This window comes from Amblyomma maculatum, chromosome 10, assembly GCF_055883805.1.
Source record: "Amblyomma maculatum isolate TAMU_Amacu chromosome 10, ASM5588380v1, whole genome shotgun sequence".
Classification (NCBI taxonomy): domain Eukaryota; kingdom Metazoa; phylum Arthropoda; class Arachnida; order Ixodida; family Ixodidae; genus Amblyomma; species Amblyomma maculatum.
In genome coordinates this window covers 73,112,231-73,139,844 of record NC_139353.1, presented here as the reverse complement: position 1 = coordinate 73,139,844, position 27,614 = coordinate 73,112,231, and the positions used below count along the sequence as shown (strand labels likewise).

General features: G+C 43.8%; 1 protein-coding gene across 1 annotated transcript; it reads left to right on the top strand.

Annotated features, from left to right (window-relative positions):
* Nucleotides 1-8,618: 8,618 nt before the first annotated feature.
* LOC146176792 (putative thiopurine S-methyltransferase) lies at nucleotides 8,619-26,841 on the top strand. The gene is made up of 8 exons (XM_084581391.1): nucleotides 8,619-8,713; nucleotides 11,840-11,932; nucleotides 12,718-12,847; nucleotides 14,847-14,899; nucleotides 16,162-16,236; nucleotides 19,938-20,023; nucleotides 25,087-25,131; nucleotides 26,720-26,841. The coding sequence occupies exons 1-8, from the start codon at nucleotides 8,619-8,621 to the stop codon at nucleotides 26,839-26,841; spliced, it is 699 nt and encodes a 232-aa protein (XP_084437517.1).
* Nucleotides 26,842-27,614: the final 773 nt, after the last annotated feature.

Here is a 27,614-nt window from a genome sequence, read left to right as displayed (position 1 = left end):
GTGACATCAGAGTGACGTCATACTCTCATAGTGACGTCATACACAGTGACGTCATACTCTCATTCGTTGCGCGCCGTGCCTACCGACCGCCTCCGCCCGACGACTCAACTTGGTATACATCTCTCGCAGCTGGTATGACGTCACGCGAAGGGCTGAAAATGGGAGTAGTATTGCTTTCGCAATAATAGGGAGATGAATGGCCAAGATGAAAGGCACATAAACGGAGCGTCTCTTCCACGATGTCGGCGATATATTGGCTACCACGGTAGATAATAATAACTTGTGCTGGTCCGTGGCAAAGAACTATCGCCCGCAACATAAAGCAGGAGACTTGATATGCGTTGGCAGTTGGTATAGCTGCCATCTCGCAGTAGCGAGTGAGGTAGCCCACGCAAACAGTGATCTAACGGTTCCCATTATGGGATAGCGCAAAGGGGCCAAGTAGATCAACGCCCACTTGCCCAAAGGGTGCACGGGGGTGGTGTGATGGGGTGAAGGTATGCCGCTGCTCAGCTTGTGGGACGTTTGCAGCGCTGAAACGGAGTGCTTATGGCGACATACCAGTCAGTAGTTCGCATATTTGGCCAATAGAAACGCTCCTAGGTACGGTAGAGCGTTGACGCAGTTCCAAGATGATCGGAGCTAGAGTCGTTGTGCATGGCCTGCAATATAGGATAGTATAGGCTCCTCGGAACAACCAGGAGGAAGCGGGGACCTGCAGGGGAATAGTGTTTCTTCCAATGGCGGGGATCACGCAAATAAAATTGGTGTTCATCTGACTGATCTTGAGCCGCAGAGAAAAAAGGTTCCAAGGCGGGATCCCTTTGTTATTCTTCTATAAACGTGGGGATGTCAGAAAAAGCCGGTGACACCGACGCGACGGTGTTCTCGAAATCATCGGCGTCAGACATCGTCCTAGGAAGAGAAAGGCGCGAAAGACAGTCTGCTTCAGCGTGCGTATGTGTAGTTTTGTATGTGACTGTAAATTGATGGTTTTGTAACCGTAGGTCCCATCATGCAATGCCCCCCCCCACATAGGGCCTTGGGATTAACTAACCTGCTAAGGGCATGGTGATCTGTGACAACGGTAAACGGGCGTCCAGAAAGATACGAGCGGTAGCATTGTGGGGCGAAAGAGACAGCGAGGCATTCCTGTTCCATGATAGTGTAATTGCGCTGCTGCTTACTAAGGGAGCGACTCGCGTATGCCTTGACGTGCTCCTAGCTGTCTCAGCACAAGAACCGCGCGAATTCCAACCCCACTTGTGTCGGTATGCATTTCTGTGGGCGCTGATAGATCGAAGTGGCGGAGCACAGGTTGCGACGTGAGGAGAAATTCACTCTACAGCTACATCTTTATGAAGACACTTTTCAGGGGGTGTGAGAAATCAGCAAATCGGTGAACGAAACCGGAAAACACGAACACAAACCCAGTATACTCCGTAGTTCATTGGCGTACTGGGGTGACTTGAAAGAGGCAACTGCTGCTGGCTTAGCGGGATCAGGTCTGACGCTATCTTTATTGAAGAGATGTTCGAGAACTAGCGCTTGGCGTGCTCCAAAACCATATTTCGTCGAGTTCTGCACGAGACCAGCTTTGCGCATACAGGTCATCATGAGAAGCAAACGGACATTGGGTTCACTGAACGTCTTCCCGAAAATCACGACATCGTCTAAGTAACACATACACACCTACCGTTTTAAACCGCGGAGTATCGTGTTCATGAATCGTTCGAAGGTGGCGGGTACATTACAGAGGTCGAATGGCAACTGATTGAATTCGTAAAGGCCATCAAGTGTAATAAATGCAGTGCTATTTTTGTCCGCCTAGTGGACAGGTATTTGCCAATAGCCCTATCTCAGGTCAATGGTGGAAAAGTAGGATCCAGAAAAAACAGTCAATGGCGTCGTCTATACGCGGAAGAGTGCACACGTCTTTCTTAGTGATAGTTAGCGCAAAAGCGTCATGTGCCAATCTTCTTCCTGACAAGGATCACGGGGATCGCCTGAGGACTCGACGACTTTTGGATAATACCCTTCGTTAACATTTTCACTTGTTCATTTTTGCCCTTTCGTTACGATGGTGACGCTCGATAGGGCTTTTTTCGAATCGGATGCGAAGTGCCAGTGTTGATCCTGTGTAAGAAAGGAGAAGCAGGAATTAAAGATTGGTCGCCTGGTTGGGGAAAGCCAAACAAGAATGAGTATCGCCTAGAATAGCTGGTAATGCACGGCGCTTCTTCGTCTAGAGCGAGGGGTCAATTATACGAAGCAATCGTGATTCTTTTTTGATATCAGTCACTGCTTTCTCTGTGGCGTCAGTAATCACGTCAGTAGATACTGGCGGGTCGTTACAGCAGGATACAAGTTTCAAACCTGTGTGAAAACGGCAGGTTCAATAGAGCTGTTCATTGCCCACAGTGCAGTGCGGCCTTCGGCAACAGATACCATGGCATGAGGAATGAAGACATTTTTCTTAATGCAAGTGAGTTGCACCGGTTCTAAAGCCACTTTAGACATGTCGAGGGTGGTGTCGCGGAAGGAAACCTGTACACATACAGCCGAAGATGGAGGCATAACGGTATCTTCAGAAACAGAACAAATGCACTCACATCACTACATAGTTTTCCATCAGAACCGGGGCAACACATTTGCCGACGCTAGGCTCACTACTTTGGCAGCTGACATTGGCGCCACACATCTTAAAGAAGTTGAGTCCAAGGATAACATCATGCGTTGATTGGGCGAACACTGCCATTTCAGCACGGAAAACTTTATCACCTAAAGAAACTTTCACACTACACACTCCAACATCAAGCATTGGGTCTCCACCCACACCACAAAACTGAACACTTTTATTCAATTTAAATACAACGTTTCTTCCAAGGCGACGCTTAAATGCAGCACTCATAACGGATATAACTACTCACACCACAAACAAAGGCTTGATTTGCTGATAAGAAACTTATAGATATCTCAGGCATACCCTTTAAGCAGATGGCCAAATTTGTCATCTTCAGTCATGCGAGCAGAGACAAGCTTGCACAGCTTCAAGACTTCCTCGATATACTTGGTGCATGTTTCCCCAGGAAGCTGAGTTTTTTGAGAGAGCGCTTGTTCAGCTCGCTTCTTCGCGTCAAGAATCTGCAAAGCATTTCTTATCTCTGCCACAAAGCGGTCACAGGTGGTGAAAGTATCCTCATGGTTGTCGTAGCACGTTGGGGCTGTGTCGTTAAGCGTGAAGACCATGCTAGCTATCTGGGCAGAAGAGTCCCTCTTATTTTAACGGCTCACCCGGTGGTAGTGAGTGAACCACTCATCCACATTTTCGCTGGAGGAGCCCGTGAACTAACGCGGTTTCCAGTAATGCTGCCATGAGCTGATAGGCATGAACCTCAGAGCATCCCTGTCAACAGGCATCGTTGACCATTACTGAAAAAATTACACCATTACTGAGATATTGACGTTATTAATATATCACAATAGTACAAGACAAGCGTGTACAACTCTAGTGTAGTGCATTATAATATATCTACAGTACTCCGGTACCACGGAATTGATGTGCCATCTGTCGAGAATCTCCTGATGAGTACGTCGACTGCTTTTGCTGGGTCTGCCCCCCTGTTCCTCCAAGCTTTCGCAATGCACTAGTTTCAACACCGTACGCTCTGCGTGATATGCATTAACCGCGAATTTGCAATCACTTAGATCTTAAGCATTCTAAAGGAAATAATTTCGTCGTCCTTAGCGGCTCTAAAGCTATAATTGCAAACAAATGTGAAAGTGCAAACGAAAGCATAACTGAGGCCGGATACGCCAGAACTATACTGTGCAGTAGCACCTTCATGAACGCTCCGCCCCAGTAGCCCTGGCTGTATAGCTAGGAAAGCTTTCCTGGAATGTACACAAAGGGTTAAATGTAAGGTTAATTAGATATATGTATTGTTATGGCGCATATACTACCGAGGCTATCATACGGCAAGCACGAGGCTAACAAAATTCCGGGATATCATCTGAACAGCTGCAGCGGGAAAGCGTGCACTCTCCGGCAATATCCTTCAGGCTGTTCGCACTAACAGTGGATCACAATGTCCCTTTAATGTACTGTTTAACCGAGCATTCAAAGCATGCATCAGGAATAAAATTTTTTACCCGCAAGTAGGAACCAGCTTTTAGTATTTCAAATATTTTTGTCCTTCTTGCCACCTTATGGATCGGCTGTATGGATAGAAAGGAAAAGAATTAATCTCTGCCCACAGTAGCGTCGGAAATAGGCTTTTTTTATCGCACTTGTAGCATCATGCCAATTGTTTTAAAAACTTTAAAACCCCTTTTATGCTGCTTGCTCTCTAACTTTATAGAATTTCTTATATATTCTGTTCTTGCATACATTCGTCACCAGTTCATTTGGCTTACTTTAAGACTACCACTTGACAATCATTTATAAACTTGAAGCTATATGAACCGAAGAAGTCGAGGCTATTCTGTACTATTTTTAAAATTTTGATCAGAATGTGGTTCCTAAATAGCTATGAGTCTCATATCCTCTCTATAGATAAAAAGCCTCCTAAAGAAAACCTTTGGTTTTGGCTGTTTTTCCATGCTTGTCACATTCTTTCCAGGGATATAAAGTAGAACCTGATTGCCGGTTCACGCCCATTTCCAGGTTTTCATACCCTTGTCCACCAGCCTCGATGCAGACAAAGCAAAATTGCAAAAGAGAAGTTAATACAGCAAAGTGACTGAGGACGAATTTTGCAAGTCAGGCGGATGAAGGTTTGGCAGCAACATGCGGCTCTGACACCACTTTTCGTTTAGTGGTGTGTAAACATCCTGCCAGGTGAACAGCTGCTGTTTGGCACAGCTGTTCAGATTGAGCAAAACGGGCTTGGAACGCCGCCGGTGCTACGTGGTGCTCGAAATTCGTTTTTGCACATTTGCAGCACCTGCTTTTCAAAAAAACTTCACCAATGGGGATTGAAGAGATTTAGACGCGAGTCTGAAGCAAGACTTTGTAAAGAAGAGAACTCTCGGCCTTTTCTGGAGCGCATCTATTAAAAGTCGAGAGCATAACCGATGGGCGGCTGTGCCGTAAGCTCTAGGTCACTTCAACACAGTTGGCACACCCCAACCAAGAGCCTAAGGTTCTGCCTGGCCTCCTGCAACCCGCCGTTGTCATGCAAACACAGACGCCTTGGACAGTGTTGTAATAGATAGCGTAGAGATCCTGAGGGATTCGTTAACGCCATTGCTTCGTACACAGAAAGGCCGTTTGACGTTACCCGTAATAGGGTTCCCCATGTGCCCGCCTTATTGCAAGTGACCAACGGGAAATAAAGCACAAAGTTCTCCTCGGCTTCGTCCTGATTTTTGTGGGAATACGAAATACTGAGACCTCGGGCAGTTTGTGAACCGCCAGCCTACGAATCTTAACGTTCCCGTTAAATCTGTGGCGTCTCGTCCTTGGAACTGTTTCTGAATTGCCACAAATAGTTGTTGGACGTTAAAAAATATATGGCAAAATAACAAAATTGGCACTATAGTTCCCAATTTCTGCAAATTTCTCCAATTGGCGCTAGGTAGCCAGTGCAATCGCAAATGCTTTGAGAAGTGGGACTGTACTGCTGAAAGATTGCATGCATATACGCAGCGTGTTAAACAATTTTATAATGGAGTGTTTGCTGTGGAGCTGGTATGTCTTTGTGAGCATAATTCTTCGCATTTTAGCGCTGATTACATGTACCTCGGACATATAAAAAATACTACCGATATGGATGCGTGCAATATTTCATTGTAAGTTCTACAAGCCATGACCTCTTTTTGAACGAGAAGTCTCCCCGTAGAAAAGCAACCGACAGATACGAACATAAATTTTTCATTGGATTTTCTTGTCATGCGCTGGCATTGCAAGAGATGTGTTGCACTTCGCTCGTTCGGCTACAACTCCTCTGCAAAACCTGTATTCACAGGCTCTCGTGCCCCCATAGTTTAGTCACAGATCGCGCCACAAATGGGTGAGCAGAGGCACAAAGTAAAAATTAACTGGAAATGGGTTGCTTTGGGTTATGGGTTTAACGTTCCAAAACGATCCATGCTAACAGAGACGCCACACTGGAGGGCTCCGCAAATTTTGTCCAACTGGGGTTCTTTAAAGTGCACTGACATCGCACTGCACACGGACACGCCTAACGAGGAATCGCGGTTTACGTCAGATAAATCGCTGAAGATGTAAATCGTGGATATGCGTACTAGACGGGAAACCATAGGTAGGCAAAAGAGTGAACGGGGGGCAAGAATACGTGCGCGTTCTCGAGTAAAATTAAGGTGCCATTCCACAGATATAGCAACTCCTTTGAGTCACAAACAATCACTCTCGCCGAGTGCCGCCTAATATAGGCCAGTGTTGCTCAGATTCCAGGTCAGACTAGGCCCTGTCTTCTGTCAACAAGGGCACATAAGCGTCTCCTACAGCAGTGCAGCATGTAGGTTCTAGTGGATGGTGCACTGAAACAATAAGGTTTAGGTCTACCTTTCATTGTCGTCTATTCCTACTCCCCGCTCTTCCATCGCTGCGCCGGAAAGTGGCGCCATCAACCTTTTATGCTTAAAATGACGCAAGTGGCACCGTCATGGCAGGAACAAGATAAAAGATCTACCCAACAGGCGCACTACGCTGGTCAAAACGTGTGCTTGTATCATCAAGTTAGACGGTACGCCTAATATGACTGCAATATTTATTTCTACTAAATAACATCCCGATACTACGCTAAACGCTGCGTTCTCCAGATATTTTCGAGTCCGCTTCGTTGGCTCCTTAAGCGAACAAGGACGCGCATGACTCTAGCAGGTGGTAGCGAACCTATAGCATAATGATGTCCTCATTAGTTAGTTGTTGGTTTGTGTGAAGTCCAGTGACTGCTCGACAAGGCCAAGTTGAGAGGCAGTATCAAAGCTTCGCCTTTGAGATAGAAGGATGAGGTCAGAACCCAGCTGTCACGGACTCTCGTGTCCGATAGACCAATTATGCCTAGATTAGAATGCCTGGTCTGTCGTGCGTTGTGTCGAAAGGGCTCAAGTCAGTGAAAATGATACCGCGTTAAGAAAACGACGTCATCACCTAGCGTCCTATTGCTTGGCATAATTATGTGTTGTGACCCATGACCTTTCCTGCATGTGCTCTCTTACTGAGTGGTTTATTAAACAGAAACGCTTTGTCCTCGGAAACTGTGCTTGTTATCATGGGCGCATCAGTGTGCACTGAGATTTGTGGTCCACCATCATGGACATTTCGGTTGGCGTTTCCTCACTGAAAGAGATCAGGATTTAGGCCTAAATCACGTTGACGGTAGGAGTGTTGGGCTGTTGCCGAAAGGGTCGATACGAAGAAAAAAAAAAACAGGATGGTTTGAGCTCTGGTTGATTGTGCGCCCCTAGAGGGAAAACAAAAACATATCTCTTTTCCGGCAATTAATATCTGGTGAAGGCTGGGTCTTTCCTTGCCAATTTAGCGAACAAACACTGACAACAGTGCACTTAACTACTCCTCCGAAGTTGGTAAAAGTGGTCCTAAAGGACCCACCTTGGTCATATGACTATTCTGGCCGGCAGGGACAGCATGTCTCCTCGAGCCGTCGTTAGGGTGGCTACCGGGGCTGAGGCGGTGCCGAAAGAAGAATTTGCTGATGGCCAAAATTGGCCATTTGAAATTCCGGGCCGGTTTTTCTAGTGAATAACACTCTCCCGTCGCCTTTGTTGTATACCGCCTTCTATGTTTTTTCCTCGTCTCACAAAATATTCGCAGCGCTTGAATACGCAAATATTTATGTTATTTATAAAGCTTCCGCTACTGATTAGCGGCAATGGTATGCATTAAATAAATTATTTCCTTTTAAAATGTTTCATTGAGGCCGGAGGAATCCATAGGTCTTTTTGTGATGTCATTAGAAAACGTATCCATGATCTCTAAACATCGCACTTCATTGCTTTCTAGAATTTTTTTACCGTTAACTAGGGGCAGCATCTGAAGAACGTGCTCTACAAGCATACACTGAAGTTCAATAGGTGCTCTAGCAAAAATGTCCCAAATTGTATAGCAGGCGTAAGCACAAAAACCTTTTTTATTTATTTATATTTATACGGTATTTATACTTTGATAAGGTTTTGGAACGCAAATCAAAAATAAAAAAAAAAGATATCGGTAGGACTATTTTCATACCTCGTTCCAGGGTGATACAAAACCAGGCGGTAGAAGAACACCACACGAAACATTGTTTTCCCATGAATCCAGGCCGGATATGCGCCATGGCTATGTGCAAAGAGCACCTACACTCAGCACTCACTGACAATGAAAATAACAATGAAATCGCGGCACATGTCCTTGCAGAGCGTTTTTTCATGTCAATGAAAATTTTTTTTGTGCAGGACATTGCGCGAAGCCGTATATTCTACAGCTGGGGTATGCTTTGAAGCAATAAAGCTTCAAAACGCTTCAGCGCTTCAATGCTTTAAATTGAGCAGCATTGAGGCCTCTGCGGTACGAGTCTTTCTGGCGAGCTGAACCTTCTCTGTTGAGAATTCATTGTTACTTGATCAGCACACCACCTATACTGGGTTAAGAAATGATGTTCGGGGAGAGAGATAAGGATGGTTTGGACTACTGGAATAGGCGCTGGAAAGAAGACAGCGAAATGTGGCAGTTGCCTGGAGTTAATAGGTGAGAGGAGAATTTTGCTCCTAAATGTGTATCTTTTAAAATGGGTTTGTTTTCAGAGCCCCAACTTGGGTAATTAGTTCTTTTTACAATTGGTACGAGTTGTTCGGCACAAATAAGTTGAAATTTCAAAAATAATCTGCGAGTTCGCCTTCCAGACATGGCAACTGAACTATAAGGAGTGTTGCAGTAGAAACTCCGAAATAATAACTTAAGTCAATCGTGGTTCTTTAGGTGCGCGGTGAAACAAGAGAACAGTGGCCCTTTCGAGTTTCCGAGTTTGTCAGTTTAACAATTCATTCTATACAGTTCGGTACGAAATCAATTATATGGAAACCCGAAAAGAGTCGTTCGTTTTTTTTTTCTCATATTTTCATTGCCTCATACGAGCAATTTATCTGCTCCTCGTTTGAAATTTCCTTTTATTATCCTTCGATATTCTCTTTTATAATGATAATATACCATCATGTCTGATGCTTAGTTTTAGTGTGTGTACAGACACAAAAGTGTGCTATTATGATTAAAGAAATGCGTTATTTGAGCCAGCTTCCCGTAAACAAAATTGGCAAGTTAATATATTGATCAGGTTCATCTTGTTGACATTTCATGCATAAATAAAACAGAATTTGCAATTAATTATACAGCTCAAGGAGTTCAAGCTCTCTCATATACCACTTTTGCAATCATATCTTGAAACTTCTCTTGCACAATGGATACAAATGAAATGAATATAAACAAAGGAAGCTGCTGTGAGGAATACAATGACAAACGTCGAGTGGCACCATAGATGAAGCATGCATCAACTATTCCAATAAGTGTTATATAATTCGCGACAGGTCGTACTCTCTGCCAGCGTCTCGAATATGAACGCATTGCAACAGCGCTATGACATCATATGTCCGACTAAAAGCTTTTGCCTTGTCACTGCATTTCTTTGTTAGCAATGCAAAGCATCATAGAGCTTTTTTGTTGGTACCTATTCTTATTTGGATCTAGATAAAATGGCCACAATAGCCTATTCTAACCATAAACCCGCCCTGCCTTGCAATACCTTGCAGTCCACTCCATTCAAGTGATGGGAGTCTAATATTTACAGCCTTGTGCGTTCCCTTTGTTTTCTTCTTTTGTTTTTTCTTCTTTTAGCGTTTGTGAAGCGAGCTAATCGCCCAAAGTAGAAGAGCGTGCTTCGCGCCTTCATGAGTTGGTCCAGCACGTTAATATAATAACTTATTATCATGTGTCGAGTCCATGCCGGCAGGTAGTTGCTGTTTCTTCTACAATAATTATTACATTATTTTTACGGATTAAAAAAAATATCATTTTATGCTTCGCAGGTGTCAGTGCCTCTACGCATCCATCGCGTGTATCTCATAACAACCATTCCTTTTCCCTACTTTTGTTCGACGCCCAACCCCATATTGGGCAGATATTTATTCATGGCCACACGTAGAGAAAGAAATGCAAGTCACAATGTAACAGGATGAAGATGAAAAGCATGAAAGCTGGCTAAACAGCAATAATTTTTAACAAAAGTACAAAGCGCTAACGACACATTCACAAGAAAGAGGACACGGACAAGCGCTCACTGACAACTGATGTTTTATTAAAGGAAAAGAAACAATATATAGGCACACCGCGGCGGCGCTAATCAGATGCAGCAAACGTCAAAAGGTGAAAGGACCATAAAAGCGATAAAAGACAACAGGCATAAAAGCGATAAAAACAGTTATGATGGATGGCTTGGATACAACAAACTGATCTATGATATGTGGTGTATAGGGCCCGATTTAACATGAAGACATTCATAAAAATTGATCAAAAAACTGACAATCACAATTTTTTTTTCCAGACATACGACTAAAAGGAAAATACTTCAAGCGCTCTAGCATAATAAAGATATTAGTTTATTCAAGTCATCAGGCATGCTCATCTTAATGCGACTCTAAAATTCACGCGCGAAAGTAAACTGCGCCCTTCTAAAAAAGAGAACTCACTCTGATACAGCAGTTTGGACGGTTCGCTAACGCAATCTAGACCTTTCTTTATTATGAAGAAGGCTTCTTTCAACTCACGAGCTACAGCTCTTCTACAGCTACAGCTACAGAAGGCTTCTTTCAGCTCGTGAGCTGAAGGAAGCCTTCTTCATAATAAAGAAAGGTCTAGATTGCGTTAGCGAACCGTCCAAACTGCTGTATCAGAGTGAGTTCTCTTTTTTAGAAGGGCGCAGTTGATTTTCGCGCATGAATTTTAGAGTCGTATTAAGATGAGCATGCCTGATGACTTGAATAAACTAATATCTTTATTATGCTAGAGCGCTTCAAGTATTTTCCTTTTAGTCGTATGTCTGGAAAAAAAAAATTGTGATTGTCAGTTTTTTGATCAATTTTTATGAATGTCTTCATGTTACATCGGGCCCTATACACCACATATCATAGATCAGTTTGTTGTATCCAAGCCATCCATCATAACTGTTTTTATCGCTTTTATGCCTGTTGTCTTTTATCGCTTTTATGGTCCTTTCACCTTTTGACGTTTGCTGCATCTGATTAGCGCCGCCACGGTGTGCCTGTATATTGTGTGTTTTCCTTCCATAAAAAATCAGTTGTCAGTGAGCGCTTGTCCGTGTCCTCTTTCTTGTGAATGTGTTGTTAGCGCTTTGTCCTTTTGTTAAAAAATGCTGCACCAGCTAGCCCAACAAGAACTCCTTCCTAAACAGCAAAATTTTGCCAGTATATATTTTACAGTATATTTTCAGTATAAACAAAAGAGAGAAAAGCTCTGTGAGTATTCATACATTTTTTTAGTCAATTTAGGCGCACTACTGAATACCCGCAAAAATTCTCAACTAACATATAGAAAAATTATTTCAATTATAGCACGAATGTATACTACAGGGCAAACTACTTCGACAAAGGTTCCCTCGTGATGCTTGTAGTCTTTAGTATTTTTCCGTTTGTCTTTTTTTTTTCTTCTTCTTGGACGTGCCTTACTTGGCGAGCGCATAGCGGCTTTCTATATATTTCAGGCGTTCAGGGAACTTAAGCTTTTTTCAGGTAGTGTTCTAGGGCATTATTTTCCCGTGTTGTGTTCATTGTCTCCATAGTTGCTCCTATTTCCCGGCAAATGCAGGCTCTTGTCTGCGAACAAGGACGTAATTTTGGCGGGAAAGAAGAACGCTCAGGTTTTCCTTCCTCTCTGCGGAAAAGCTCACGAGCTCAAATGGTAAGCGCAATTCGAAGGATTTGTGTATTACACATAATCAGTCATTGCTCGCCTCATGCGAAACATACGGAGCAAAACACAGGAATGAGTAAAAAATAAAGTTTATATTCCAGCACATAAATACATATATAATATGGTGAGGCTTCCCCCCCAAAAAAACAAATGATTTTGCCTCTGCCCGTGCCAATAGGTATAGCACATAAATACAGGCAAAACATTTCATATCTCTGGCCATTCCGTAAAAGAAAGCTTCGCAATTAGTGTCTGTAATATTGCGATACATAAGGTTGTCCGCGCCAATGAAAAGTTCGTAACATTGAAGTTTCAAACACCTAGAGTCATGGACAAAATTTACGCCCCTATCACTGCGCACTCTGTTTATATCTTCGTGCCTTTTATGTTAGTACTGCCTTTTTGGCCAAATGCATACCCTAGCTAATACCGCATTTTACTTCGTGGTGTATGTGACAATGTGTTTATATTCACCGCAATATTTCACAAACTATAGGTATGTTGTTCTTACTAATTATCTACGTTTATCGCTTGCGAAGAAGCACTTCAGCGTTATATATTACTCAAGTGTGAATATTATAAATTAACGATAAATGTGACGAGCCTTCCTACAATACTGCCGCTGCATGTGATTCAGTGACCATTTTTATCAATCTCACGTAATCGTTTATAAACAGGAGACAGGTGTATATGGTTATATGTACATGACAACCCATAATGTCTGATTTTTTTATGTGCAGCTTATTCTCCTGTCTTATTATATTCTCTACCAGGTTCCATGACCTTGGCCATCGCGTGGTTGGTGTGGAGTTTGTTGAAGATTGTGTGAGAGACTACTTTGCCGAGAACAACCTCGCAACGGAAGAAACTACTTGCCCTGTCATCGGATGCAAGGTATTTCAGGTGGGTATGCTATTACCACGAAGTTTACAATGAAGGTCGTCCACTCTCGTCTTTGCAGAATTATGCACGAAAGAATGCTGATATCGCCATTCTTTGAACACTGCATTAGGCGTGTTACTATATCGCCATGACTTTCAAAGCCGTTGTCTCGCCTGCAATAAAATGTAGGCTACCTATCGCACAGATATCCGTGAATAGAATTTATAGTGCTTGCAGCTGTTGGTGAAAGCAGGATATACCCGCTTTTACCAACAGCTGCACGAGGACTATGGCGATAACATGAAGCCGGTACGGCACGTACGTGTCCCTAAAAGCAATACCGCGCCTCCAATGAAAGCGCTTCCGCATTGGCGCTCGGTACAGGCTGCCCTCCAAACCAGTCCACGTGTCGCCTTTGCTGTGCCTATACATTCCCTATGCACAAGGTGTGCACGATGAAAAGCAGCTGGCTCACACAGAATAGCAACCTCCGCCGTGATGTGCGGGGATGGCCTACTGCGATCTAACGTGCGTTCAAACTCGACTGCGTTGTAACTCGCTAATGATAAGTGCGTTTTTTAGATGGGAGGACCAAATGCCTTGCCTGCCCTCGCAAAAGGCACTACATTAATGCTGAAAATGAATCTGTTCATCACTTCCTGGTACCAGAGCCTCTGTTCAGGCATCGCGAGGGTGCGAGCAATGCATTCCTTGTTTGTTCTAAACAGAGCGGGGCGTACCAACAAAGCTGTGGGTGAAATAAATAAAATGTATCAGTCATACGCAGAGCGCTATATGCACAGAAATACATAAAAGGCTGCTTACATGCGTGAATGAGAGAATAAAATAGAGGACAACTGAAAATAGAGCGCGTCAGAAAGAATACACTTAAGAGAACTACTCACCTCTAGGTTTCCGTTTTGCCCCTGAGTTATGTCAATACGGCTAAAATTAAATTTTACATTTGTGCTCAAACAATTTGAATTGTTAGTACCTTCAGTTCAGTTCAGTCGTTCAGTCGGGTCCGCCTCTTCGTGACCCTATGGACCATGTCACGCCACGCTTTCCGGTCTCTCACTATCTTCCTAACATCACATAACTTCATCTGCACTGCCTCGAGGATGCAATCTAACCATCGCGTTCGCTGCCTACCCCTCCTCCGGCGATCCTCAACCTTTCCCAACATCAAATCTTTCTCCAGAGACTCCTCTCTTCTCATCAGATGACCAAAGTAGCTGCGCTTCAACTTTAGAATTTGACTCTCCAAAGAGCAGTCAGGGTTTATGGTCGACAATATCGACTGATTTGATCTTCTGGCAGTCCAAGGAACTCTCAAGAATCTTCGCCAGCACCACAATTCAAACGCGTCAATTCTTCGGCGGTCAGCCTTTTTCACAGTCCAACTGTGACATCCATACATCACAACTGGAAAGACCATAGCACGAATTATACGGATCTTGGTTGGCAGACTAATGTCCCTGCTCTTTACTGGGCGGTCAAGGTTAACAATTGTTCTCTTTCCCAGAAGCAGGCGTCTCCTAATTTCATGGCTGTAGTCTCCTTCCGAGGTAATCTTGGAGCCCAAGAAGAGAAAATCTGTCACAGGTTCCACTTCTTGTCCATTGATGCTCCAGGACCTGATAGGGCAAGGCGCCATGATCTTTGTCTTTTTAATGTTCAGTGTAAGCCCAAACTTTTCACTCTCTTCTTGTACACGCATCAGAAGTCTCTTGAGTTCCACTTCACTTTCTGCCATTAAAGTGGTACCATCCGCATATCTAAGGTTGTTGATACCCTAATAAGACGTTTTGTGCATAGGGATTCATTGCGCGTAAAGTAATGTTACCTGCTGCCTCGAAGGATACAATTTTGTGTTCTCAGTTCTGAATACGTGGTATATGAACAAGTACCGTATAGAGTAGTATTGTTGACGTGAAATCGGCCTTGATTTCGGTAAAGTAAAAGCATGTATTTTAGACGCACCTACTGAGCGTTTTATTCATTGCATGTTGATTTGCAGACTCCTGACAAGACACTGAGAATTTTCGTCTGCAGCATTTTCGACTTCAAGAGGTAAGCGCAGATTAGCCTTTGTTTTGGTCTCATGTAGGCTGCGAGCACTGTTAAAGATATGCGCGTTTTGGCGCCTCAAGGGATTTACCGACTGCACATGGCGCATACCCTGCAGTTATCACGTAAAATGTGATAGGAAGTCCTGTAAACATTTTAAACACAATGATCTCAGGAGATTATACTGCTGTATTAGTGGTGTTATTTGTATTTGCTAAATGGGCCAATTTACACTGTAACGATTGGCTCAGCAAATGCGCACATATGCATGCGACCCCGTCAACCACATTGAGCGCTATATTTGAAATATACTATATTTTTACTCTTGTTTAATTCGGTTAGCTTCCACAACCATTCCTACAGAGTGTTGTAATATTTTAATAAAAAAAGGGGTCTTGTGAATTTTACTTGTATAGCTGCTAACAGCTCACGAGCAATCACTAAAAGCGTCAGAGAAACAATGCCTACAATCCGTTTCAGTTACCGCTTTTGAAAAGAGCTGAAGTGGATATATAATTTTGTGTACAATGGCGAATAATAGTATATTTAATTGGCTTTCATCATGTGTTTGTCTTCATAATTAATTACAATGCATCAAAGGGAAGACGTTCCAATATAATTGTATATGTTATCATATGGAATGAAGTGTTTCTTCTTGAGAGGGGTTGCGTGATGCGTAGTTTTGCACTACGAGGAAAACTGCATCCTGCGTAAAAAGACTAGTTTATTCGAGATCAGCAGAAGCTCCTTGGAAAGGCATAACATAAAACGGAGCTTCAATACAGAAGCATGCGGTCTAGGCTAACGACAGTGCAATACCATAATATGATCAGAAAATATGATCAGAACTATATGATATATAATGAAATATGATCGGAATATGATCAGTCAGGCTTCCAACTTGATTTGCCACTGATGTTTTCGATATTGCCAAAGGTGACCCTTATCAGTGCCTTTTATCTGATAATTTTACAAGTGGTTCCAAAAATGCTGTCTCGCATAAAAAGAGAAACAGAGAACTTAAAGTAAAATTTAATGTTCGGTTTTTAGTTCCCAGAAAATATATCGCAAAGAATTTTCGAGAACGCTGCGGAGGCGCTTGAAATCGCTTCCGTTGGAAATAGGCTCGGTAGCGAGAGAGATAAACTGGTGGGCAGAGCCTTGAGTGTTTTTTGAAAGATCAATCATCCGAATCATCACAAGACGTTTTTTAGACTGCATCAGTTCTCTCATGGACTCTTGTTTTATTGCGTGCTTTTCACCAGGGAATGTGCTGGGCCAATGGATATTGTCTGGGACAGGTCTGGATATACCTCTATTCGGGAAGCCGACAGGAAGAGGTAAGCAGACTGCATTGTTGAGACCGTTGTATAAAGACAGAGCTCACCTGCAATTTTGCCGCGCGAACAGATGAGGGACGGGATCATGCTGAGTGCTCCTAATGTTCTCCATAGAAAACGAACGACTTTAGATTTTCAAAAATTGTTGCAAGTATGTGGTAGAGTATAGATATCTTGGGAATATCTAGGAGCCATTCTGGAGGTTATGTAGATAAGTAAAAATATAGGCTATAATTACTGTACAGAGGGAATTGAAATTATCATCCTACTGTTTATTTGAAACTGAAATTGTCTGCAAGCGATGAGAGTTTTGTGAAAGTAAGCACACATTTGAAATGAGCTAGAATACAGTATTTGACAAATTCTAGCTGTCAGGCTAAGAACATAAGCTCTACTACTTCGGGTTACAAACTCGGGAATCGACTCCCTATCTTAATTTGACCTTTGAGTCCGGTAGAATTCAATCTTACTCTCTCTCCTCCTACAAGCAACTCTGTAAACTGTAAGATGGTTTGTAGGAAAGAAAATGTGGTCTGACACTTCAAGATGGACACCTGAACCACGCCATACGGAATGGAAAAAAGGCGGGAGTGAAAGAATAAAAATAGAAAGAGATGCCGTAGTGGAGTGCAACGGAACAATTTCGCCGATTTGCAGATTTCTAACATGCGCTGGGACATCGCACAGATCGACGAGGCCTTCACGCCTTGGCGTTGTATTCGCCTCTCCTACGAAGTAACTTAGCTCTTTCAAGATGGCTACCTTACACACCTGGTCCCTTAGGGGGCGAGTCAGACACGGTGTTCCTAGGCCACGTGAGCTCTTTCGTCGATTGGGGTTCAAGAGCGGCTATATATCTACGTCAGGTGGTGATTTGCAGAATGTCGTCGCTTATGGCTGTATGCTAATGATTAAGAGGCACAGTTTAAGATATTAGTGACTAGATAGCAACAAAACAGATGCGCGTGGATAATAATCCGCATATGAAAGTGCACAGGGAAACTATAGCGATTTAGTTCATACCCGAAGATTTTGAGGTTCAGGCCTCGTCAAATTTTATTGTATTTTCCCTGCGTGGGCAACAAAACCCCATCACGAACCCGCACTTTAACTTAGCATGTGCTGAACGGCAGGGTGGGGGGGGGGAGGGGGGAGTGGAGCACAGGCTGAATAGCTCGTGCTCTCCCCTTTGCAAGTAGTCATCAATGCACGTGGCCTCTGTTTGAAATATGTTTGTGGGGCATCGATGTGAGACTCCTTTAACAAGAGTCTTATTATTGTCTGGGTCTTCGGCGTCTCTGGTCAGTTGGGTGGGTGAAAAATAGGGGCCGAAGAGGGACAGAATTGTTGCGTCGTGTAATGGAGTGCTTACTGCAGCCGAATGAGTCAGGGCTATACCTTGAGTTGGAGCTGAAGATTACAGGAGCCAAGCGCGTGTCAGACTTCTTCCCGGACGACATCTATGAGCGTTGCGACCTGAGGCTGCGTTTTCGAAGGCAGTAGTGAAAGCCGTTTCTTGCGAAGGACTTCACAAATAATTATCCGAATATTATCGTCGATCAGGAATGTTTTATTCGGATGTATAGCGCTGCGGCTTTAACTTGAGGCTCCTGTTTTGAGGGTGTTTTATAGTGGACACTTCCTCAATAAATTCGTGAGCATTTTGTGGAGGCTGCAGAAACCAGCCAGAAAACCGTTGATACTTGAAGATCTCGGGTAAAAACCTTTACTTTTGACACATCTTCAATACAGGGTCAGCGTATCCTAAAAGAGTGACGTTGCTTCCGCACAAATCTGAACGGCATCGCTGGTATGCTGAGCCCATGAGGGAAGCTTTAAGGTCCGCATCCTATTTTCGTCAGGAACAAGTCAATGTCCTGAGTAGTTCTCGCTTGACTGCCTCTCAGGTTATTGGGCAGGACTACTGGCTTTTCCACCAGACTCTGGCGGACCTGTCAGAAATACGCTTGCGTTGTGCCATCCTAGTTTTTGAATGGGGCTGCAGGCTCAAACTGTTGGAGCCATTCCTCGGGTTCTTCGCTCTGTAACCCGTTGAACGGGTACAGGAGTTGAGTGAGTGGCCCTTATATAACGGGGTCTGGAGTCATAGTCATTGTATGCGTAGAGAAACCTGGTTGGATTTGAATACATGCGATCTGCTAGACGTCCATGCTCACGTTCGAGACTCTGCGGAGGACGGCTTCCTCGCAGCTACAATCTGGCGTTCCCGGTGCGGACCTTCTCAGAGCGGCTCAAGCTGTCTCAGAGGATCCCGAGGGGTGAATGTGACAATTATATGCGGTTTCCAGCGTCATGTTACCAAAGCTTGTTTCTCCAGATGGCTGTAAGACTCGACATCATCGATAACAGCAAACATACTGGACAGTCGTCCACCCACAGAATAGCTAAAGGTCTCAGCAGCACTCAATTTTAAATCGGCGAAGAAGCGTTGAGGTTAATGTAACCAAAAGTGACAAAAGAACTGGGATAATGTGGAAGCTGTCGCAAGTGGCTGCGAACAGTAAATATTGATTATTCCCGCTCTGCAAAGTAAGTGATTAAGTCACTTATCAGCGGCATAAGGCGTGAACAAGCAACTTAGATAAGACATAAGAGGACCTCTTGTTGGGCTAATTGGTGTCTGTTCATTCTAAATTTATTGCTCCAAAACAACACACACACACACACACACACACACACACACACGCACGCACGCACGCACGCACACACACACGCACACACACACACACACACACACACACACACACACACACACACACACACACACACACACACACACACACACACACACACACACACACACACACACACGCACGCACGCACGCACGCACGCACGCACGCACGCACGCACGCACGCACGCACGCACGCACGCACGCACGCACGCACGCACGCACGCACGCACGCACGCACGCACGCACGCACGCACGCACGCACGCACGCACGCACGCACGCACACACACACACACACACACACACACACACACACACACACACACACACACACACACACACACACACACACACACACACACACACACACACACACACACACACACACACACACACACACACACACACACACACACACACACACACACACACACACACACACACACACACACACACACACACACACACACACACACACACACACACACACACACACACACACACACACACACACACACACACACACACACACACACACACACACACACACACACACACACACACACACACACACACACACACACACACACACACACACACACACACACACACACACACACACACACACACACACACACACACACACACACACACACACACACACACACACACACACACACACACAAGAGAAAATGGTTCTTGAACATAGCTTACCTTACGCTACATGATATTGAATGTGTTCCTTGCGCATTCGTCGGCAGTGATATATACGTACGTTTTTTTTTTTTGCGCAATAAATCAGTTGTGAGTGGCGCTGCGCCTCGTTCTTCTTTCCTTTTGTGTGAGCGTTTTGTTTAGGCGCCCTAAATTTAGAGTGAACAAGCAAAACCAAAGCCTCGTGGTAATTTCGAGACGCTAAGACAGGAACGATTGCAAATTATATGTTCAATACGCATGATTGCAAATTGTAGAATAATCAAGTATATCCTGTTCTTTGGTTTCTGCACAGATACGCTTCTTTAATGGTGTCTCTTCTCGCTCCAAACTTTTCCTACGGTTTGTGGACGACTGTTTACGATGCACCTTGGTACAAGGGTGAGTGGGACACAAGACATTGCTTATTGTACGCTGTGCTTTTCACATAAGCACCTCTACCGGAAAGCTCAGTTGCGCATGGTTCGTCCTAGCCGCGGTTATATTGGTGCGTTTTAGCTGGATACTTTTAACTTGTGAATCTCTTGAAAATCGCATTCGTCTCCGAGCAAAATCGCGACCGCTTTGAATGTAACAATTATTGTTAATTTTTTACACTAGTAACCAATTTATTTGTTAATTCTATTCCCAATGTTTTCTAGGACCCGCTGAAAGAGACATAGACCACGATTGAACGTAGAGCTAGGAGCCAAGAGAATACGAAAAGTCCTTCACAGAAATTGCTTTACCGCCTGTGGTTTTTGATTTTGAATAATAAACCAATTAGTCCAAAGTTTTTCTCTATGTCAAAATGGAAATGGAGTTTAGCTGACCTAATTGTCGCGGCTCCTATTGCTCGGGCGCCTCCTTGAGAGCATTGCATTTTAATTCTCTTCGTGGTCTACGGTCTTCCTGTTTTCCTTTGTTCCTCTATCGCACAATCAATTGCGGCCAGCATATTTGAGATTCTGTTGAACCTGCCCCTATTTTATTGCTTAGCTCTTTATCATCTTGTCTGAATCGTCATCTACCGCATGCTGTTAGGAAGCATAAATAAGCCTGGAACATTGTGTTTTTAATAAAAACTATCGAAGCCCACTTAAGCACCTCGTTCCGTCACCAATTCTTTTTACGACCTCTTCTGTGACCGCCCTTTGAAATCGACCTTGTGCTTATATGGGTTCGTTTGTTAATATATGATAAATGAACAATCAACTTAAACCTTCTTCTTACTGCGTCAAAAAGCGAGAATGCTCTCCTTCCTTCCTGGAACTGATTAAGGAGATTAGGGGATATAAACGTAACGAAGCTTTGCTGCCAATCGATCATAGTTATTGCCACGGGCTACCTTCAGAGAGAAAGTGAGAAATAAGACGAAAGGAGGGGCAGGTATGTCTCGAAGTTGCACCTCGACGTGTGGGAAGGAGCACTAGGGGATAAAAAAAGAAGGAGCGGAATTGTAAATCCATTTGATTCATGTCGACAGACCTTTCCTGTTTTGTAGATATGGCGCACAATGAGAAATCGGAGCCATGAGTTCCTTAATCACACCAATAGTACCTTCGGATGATCCATCGGTGTGGTTGGTTCTGTGCAAGGTCCCAGAGCTTTGGCTTCTGTAAGAGGACGTTGATTCAAAAGACGAAGCCCGGTAGCGAGCTGCAATACCGTTCACCCTCAAACCGAGGGCGGTCACAACATTAGGGTCCGATGACCTGATTGAACCCACAAGTGTAGACGCCGGAGAGCCCCTTATTTCGATGAGATGAGAGAAAAGCCTTTTAAAACGCAACTCTCAGGGACACGGGCCCAACAGAAAAGCATCGCAGCGGTGGAGGCCTGAGAGCATAGCCAGTCTGCATCCCGAGCCTTGCAAGGTATAGCATGTGGCTGGGATTGAGCATCTGCCTGTACGGTACAGCCAAAAGAGATAACAGCAAATATTTCAAATGTAAATTTCCCGCTGTTAGCTTTACAAGATCAACCGCATAACCATATTTTATACAAATTGTTTCTCGGAAAAAGGTTGCAGGCTTCTGCCATTGCGTTATAGGGAAAGGCAGAAATGTTTGTAACGGTTGGGGTGAGTGCCGTAATTGACATTCTAATTTTCATGGTGTAGGAGCGCCATCACAATATATTATTACGCTTAGCTATTTACATCTTATATATTCAAATAACTGCTTATGTTCCCAGACATTAAAGCAAAACTCTGCACAGTGTACAACTCCCGCAATTGCTTCATTCTCGAGCCTTCCAAAAAGAGATTTTGATACTAATTCCCTATAATATTCCCTCACGGCTTTACTTGCCGTGAGCATGCGCATGATGGTGGTAGCATAACGTAAGCTGCCTTTCGGAAGCTTCACGATGGCTGAGGCACCAGCTTTGTCATATAAACATCAACGGTAATAATCTCTGCTCTCTAAACCTAAGCAGAAATGACACACAGATGGTACAATTACCTTCCAATTATGCTTTGTTTTGTTCCCGGTAGTACACAGTCGGAAATGTGTCGCATCAATTTCGTGTCAGCTTCTTGCCTACTTCCTTGTTGCGCGTGTAATATGAAGCTGCGCCCAGCCGGAAGGCTGCTTCTGCGTTATCCTGCGCCTGAGCCACTATATTTACGGCACTTCCATTGCACCTAACAAGTTAAATTCGAACTTTAGTCGTAATAAAACCGTCATTTCATTCCGTTCGATATCACACGGAACAAAAGGGCACCCGCGCATATCAACGAAAGTGTTTTAAAATAGTTTTCGCTCCTCTTTCACTTCGAATTTTTGATAGCCAGCTCCGCTTCCAGCGTTCTTCAGGTTGAATGACACATAGCTTCAGCGTTATTCCCAACACAATGCCTGGTAACTCTATCGCTTGGTCTTTTATGTTATGCTTAAGCTATTCAGACTGTGTATTGGGTAATTCTGTGCAGCTTCTGCGCCGCAGCTATTATAGGGCCTGCTGTGCACGAGGGCGTCCTCAGACTTCAACACGACAGATAGATTCCGAGAATTTTCTAGTGGAGCGTAGTGCACGGCCGCCTCGAGCGCCCAGAATGTAGGGAAATTTCACCCATTCAGTGCAAAAGGTAGGGTGAACTGAAATATCGTACTCATTACCGGTAATGTACGTATTGCTGCCCATATTCCTCCAAGGCAACGACACCCTTCATGGAACCTCAAATTATTCGTCATGATTCAAAGTGATTTCCTTTAACCGCAACGTAGCAGAAGTTTCAGTTGAGCTCATTGGAGCAGGAATTTTGTGCGGAAGAGTGGCCAGAGCTGCACAGGACCTGGTTACCGGGAGGATTGAGGAAGAACAATATGTCCGGCAGAAAGCCTAATAATAGCTGGCGATGATGACGGTTATGATTGGCTGACTTCACGCATGCTGCTCCTCTACGCGAATTATTGTGAATAACTATGGCGATAGAATGGCGGCAGATTCTCTATCCTACATCTAGGAGATAGCTATTCAATACCCAATATATTATAGTTTCAATTTTCCTGTGCATTGCAATTGAACGCAGAATCGAGCAAATACCTCGCCTCGTGGAATAACTGCGGAAGAATAGACACGCCAGAAAATAAACGCAGACACCGGCCATTTAAGCATGAATATGTTCCGTTTTACCTATTCTGTCGGCGTGATTATCTAGCTGAGAACTTGAAGGTGTCTTTATTGGTACGCATTGTAGGCTACTGTCTTCGCCAGCGTGACTGTATTACGATCAGTCATATTTTAGTCTCAAAATAATTAAATTTGTTCAGCCAGCACTTATCGAGACCAATATAGTACAAATGAAACATTGTTTAATGTTTAAAAATACTGTGACTGTGTAAGGTCGTCTTGAGCAGGAAACAAGGAGCAAACTCTGACTTCAAGGAGAGGCCACTTGTTCACAGTAAAACAATTGGTGTACAACATGATGCGTTCTAGAATTTAAAGTGGTGTGGAAACCGGCTTGCTGATGATTTAATTTGGCACGAAAGCTGGATTTGCTCAGAAATACATTTACGGGAAAGAGAGAAGCGGTGCTAGCCCGAACAGAGTTTCTGTGAATTATATCGCCACATTCATCTATTGAATGTGTGGTCTGAAAAGTACAACCGTCATCATAGTGGGTGAAGAAAATATTTTTCAGATATGGTGCCACCTACCGGAAGAGTATTACAATGTTTAAATTTTCTCGATGCCTCCTGTGGCTCTCGCCCTACAGAGCAGTCGACAAAAATCCTCATTAGTCGGCAGGGTCATGACGTGAATATCACATGACATCGCGCGAAAATTTCAAACACTCCACTTTCAAAAAAAAAGCAATATAATACGGCGAGGAGCGAAATGAACAAGTTTTTCGAGGCAGGGCCTCTGAGGGCGTATTTTAGGAAACTAAAGCAATGTAATAAAATAAATTTGCCTTCATTAGGGTCACAGCCCAGGCCCTTCATGTGAGGGAGACGCTCAACTCATATGCGATCAAGGATTATTTTTTATTGCACACAAATATACAATACTTGTACTATAAACCTCAGCCGTATTTGACTAAGGCAGCATGACTAAGTTTCTTTCAATGTCTTTAATTTTTCAATGTGCTGAAGGCAGCTAGGTGCTGGATACCCAAGTGAAGAAGAGCAGTGCCAGTTCGATGAAGACGAAAGGAAGACTAACACATTTCTTCCTTCCTCGTCTAAAGAGCGCTGCTTATTTTCAATATGATATACCAACTGCCCAAGCATCAGCTCTAATTGGAGTCACAAGTCTGATAATTTCACAATAGGTTGTAGCCGGTTTCTTAAAGTATTCTCTTACTGGACGTGCTTAAAGATCTGCAAGACGCACTGCCAATCTACTTCTCCATTAAACTATGCCGGCCAAAGCCATTACGAAGCCATAAAAGATACTGGCCTCCTTTTTAAAAGGAAATACCTAATATCATGAGGGTTAGGCAGAAAATCTTTCTAAAGAGCCCTTTGTAGGACGTCCCCAAAGAAAACTGCCTTCCAGCAATACAAGAAAACACTTTAATAGTTCCGTCCTTTTTTTACTGCAGGCAGTGGAACCCTAAAAGAACAAAAATTGATTTCTCTTGCAACCACGCTTTAATAGGTAATGTTCCGCTACGTATTCTGAAAAAGAATGTTTTGGCTACAGAAGCCGATGTACGACGAAGGGTTGTTGACACAAAACATGTTACAGGCGACTTTGTGAACGCGTTGTGGCGTGTATGGCTTATTGGCATGCGTTTTGGACGTGCACTGTTGTTACACTATAAGTAACCTTGAATTTTTTTCTGTTATTTAAACAGAAAAAAATTAAAACATCGCAGAGTGCAACGGTTGCGTGAAGAGGGGCTGTCATGTCTACTGATAGTATGAAGCTTAGGAGCCACCCTGTTCTTTTTCTTACTTCTAGGATAGCGTGGTTGCTTAAAAAAATTGCGGTTCTGTTTCTCAATGCAGATTCACCTCGGAGCGCGGACGAGGAAGCAGTTCGACATGATTTCGGTAATGAACCCAATTATTTTGTTTCTTTTAAGGGGAGGGGGGGGGGGACGTGACACAAAATCTTGCTCACGTTCAATATGCTAGTTAACATGAGGAAAACATTACAACGCAGATCTCAAACATACGGCTGCCACTGTAGTCAATTTACTGTTCCTCGTTTTATGAGGGGCCTCTTTTTCTAGCATCATTATAGTTATTTACCACGGAGTAATTTTCATCGTGTTTTATTGTGGCTAGATAGAACAATTACACAATGTCGTCTACAGTGCGCTATATTTTTACAATTCATATAGACAACAGCATACTGATGCCTCTAGTAATCGTTCTTCAAATGCGACGCATTTTTATTATCTTTTAACGTAAAAGAGTTTTCACAGTAAAAAGTACAAAACAGTGTCATATCTACGAATAAATGTCCTTTATGAGACTTTCTTATGATTCTGTATATTTATAGTATTGTTTTGCAGCCGGTAATTGTGTAGTACTTTTCTGAAGTTCCTGGTTTTATAGCTGTGTTTCATGTTTGAAACATTCGCGGCTTATGGCCATTTAGGGCCAGGTTTCAGCAAACGGTTGGCAGGCGGTGGTGCAAAGGGCGTCATCACACGTAACGGCGATGCTGCTACACAGGTACCGTATATTCCAGCGCGATTTGAAGGTCATCGCGCGAGCGTCGACCGGCTTACTGTTCCAGGCACTAAGTGGCCGGTTTCGGAACTGGAAAAATCATGATTTCCCATTCTTCTCTGCCTCGCTCGTTGTTCTATGCTACAACCATTACCCCCGCGACGAACTCACCAATCTTTATTTTGCCCCATTTCTATCTATCTTAAGCTTTCCATGCTCTCTGATAAAGTTCGGACTTCGTTGCCTATTATCTTCGTGAAATGATAACGAAAATTGGTTGAAATACATTATGCGCAATATGATCATTGCGCGTTCGCGAAAGCAAAATAAAACGAAAATAAAAAGCAACTTGCCCTCAAGGGAGCCCATGACATGGGTGAGTAGCGCAAAATGACGAAAGGCATAGAAAAGGCACGCGACACACTCATGTCATGGACCACCGTTACCGACTAGCCCAAGTTTCCACCCTTGTGAATTGCAAGGGAGTGGAGGCTGCCTAAGGAATAGCAAAGTAAGTGAGGGAAGCTTACTTGATACCTCTCTCTCCAAGGTAGGGGATTCTAGGCCATGGCGATGTTCCTATTGTCGGTCGATTCTCGCGCGATAACGTTCAAATAGCGGCAGCCTTCACATTAAAACGACACACCGCGCCATCTTCTGACCACTCACAACACCCCGAATACATTTAGAAGTTGGTATCCCGTTGCAGTACTCAGATGGAGCCCTAATCGTGTTTACCTAAAGCCAGCTACCGACTGTTTTTGATATTTTATGTACCTTAACGTGCTGACAATAAGAGCACAGCGCTGAAAACGTGAAATGGGAAACTAGGTTAACATCGGCGAAAAGTCCAAGATAATAACGAGCCCGATAACGCTAGGGAGAATGCTAAATGGTACAGATCAGACTTGGAAAGCAATCTTGTTTATAACGAAGCACTAACTTTCCGTATTGTTCACAGGAGACGCTGCAAAGGTCACTTTCGTTGACAGCAGAGACATGCAGCACCCACGTTTTCTTCAAGGCCGTGCAAAGGCGCTGACGTATCTCTGGCATCTGACTCCGTTCGATGACGCCAAGTGAAGCACTTGTTCTCAATTGTCTCTGGATTGTGACTTTTGATATATGATCAAGGAATAAAGTTTGAACTATTTTCACGTGGCAGTGGCTGTCGGCTTTAATGCCGTTCTTTCTATATCTATCTGGCATTCTAAACGTTACCCTTCAAAAACCCCATCGTGATGAAGAGCCAGTGTCCGTCATCTCACTGCCGGCGTGAGATCGGATCAATGTGATGCCTTCTATTGTATCCCCCCCCCCCCCCCCCCCAAAAGGCTTACATACAAATAACAAAAGGATCTAAAACGCCAGCCCCATTCTAATGCATGGCGGCGTAAATTGGTCGGCTTAATGCGCAGGACTGCTCATCTCAGGGATGCCGATTCGACTACGGCCACTTAGCGTGCATTTATCTGTTGGCGCTTCCTCGCTATGTAATATCAGTGCTTCCTATATACCTAAGCCCTTCACTATGCTGTTCCACATAGATTTATTAGCTTCGATACTCTACACATAATTAAACTAAGGCGCATTGAAAACTCTCGCGAAAATTATCTCGATAAGAGCCGCCGCACTGCTGGCTTTTTGTGCCCGTATTTGTCTCCCACATCGTTTTCAACCGATTCTTTACGATGGGTGTCGTTTGTGCGGTACACGAACTGTGTTTCTTAGTCGATTCAATTTTTTAAATTGCTTATTTTCACTTAAAAATGGCAGCTTTATTACTGAGCACATAGTTTTTATGGCAGTGTGCAGTGTGTCGAGGCAGCATCTTGTGAGACATTTCCACGCGGCGA

Coding starts and splice junctions, on each gene's coding strand:
- LOC146176792 (XM_084581391.1), top strand. CDS start 8,619: ATGATGTTCGGGGAGAGAGATAAGGATGGTTTGGACTACTGGAATAGG. Junction 16,237..19,937: donor CGGGAAGCCGACAGGAAGAG/GTAAGCAGACTG, acceptor GTTTCTGCACAG/ATACGCTTCTTTAATGGTGT. Junction 20,024..25,086: donor CGATGCACCTTGGTACAAGG/GTGAGTGGGACA, acceptor TTCTCAATGCAG/ATTCACCTCGGAGCGCGGAC.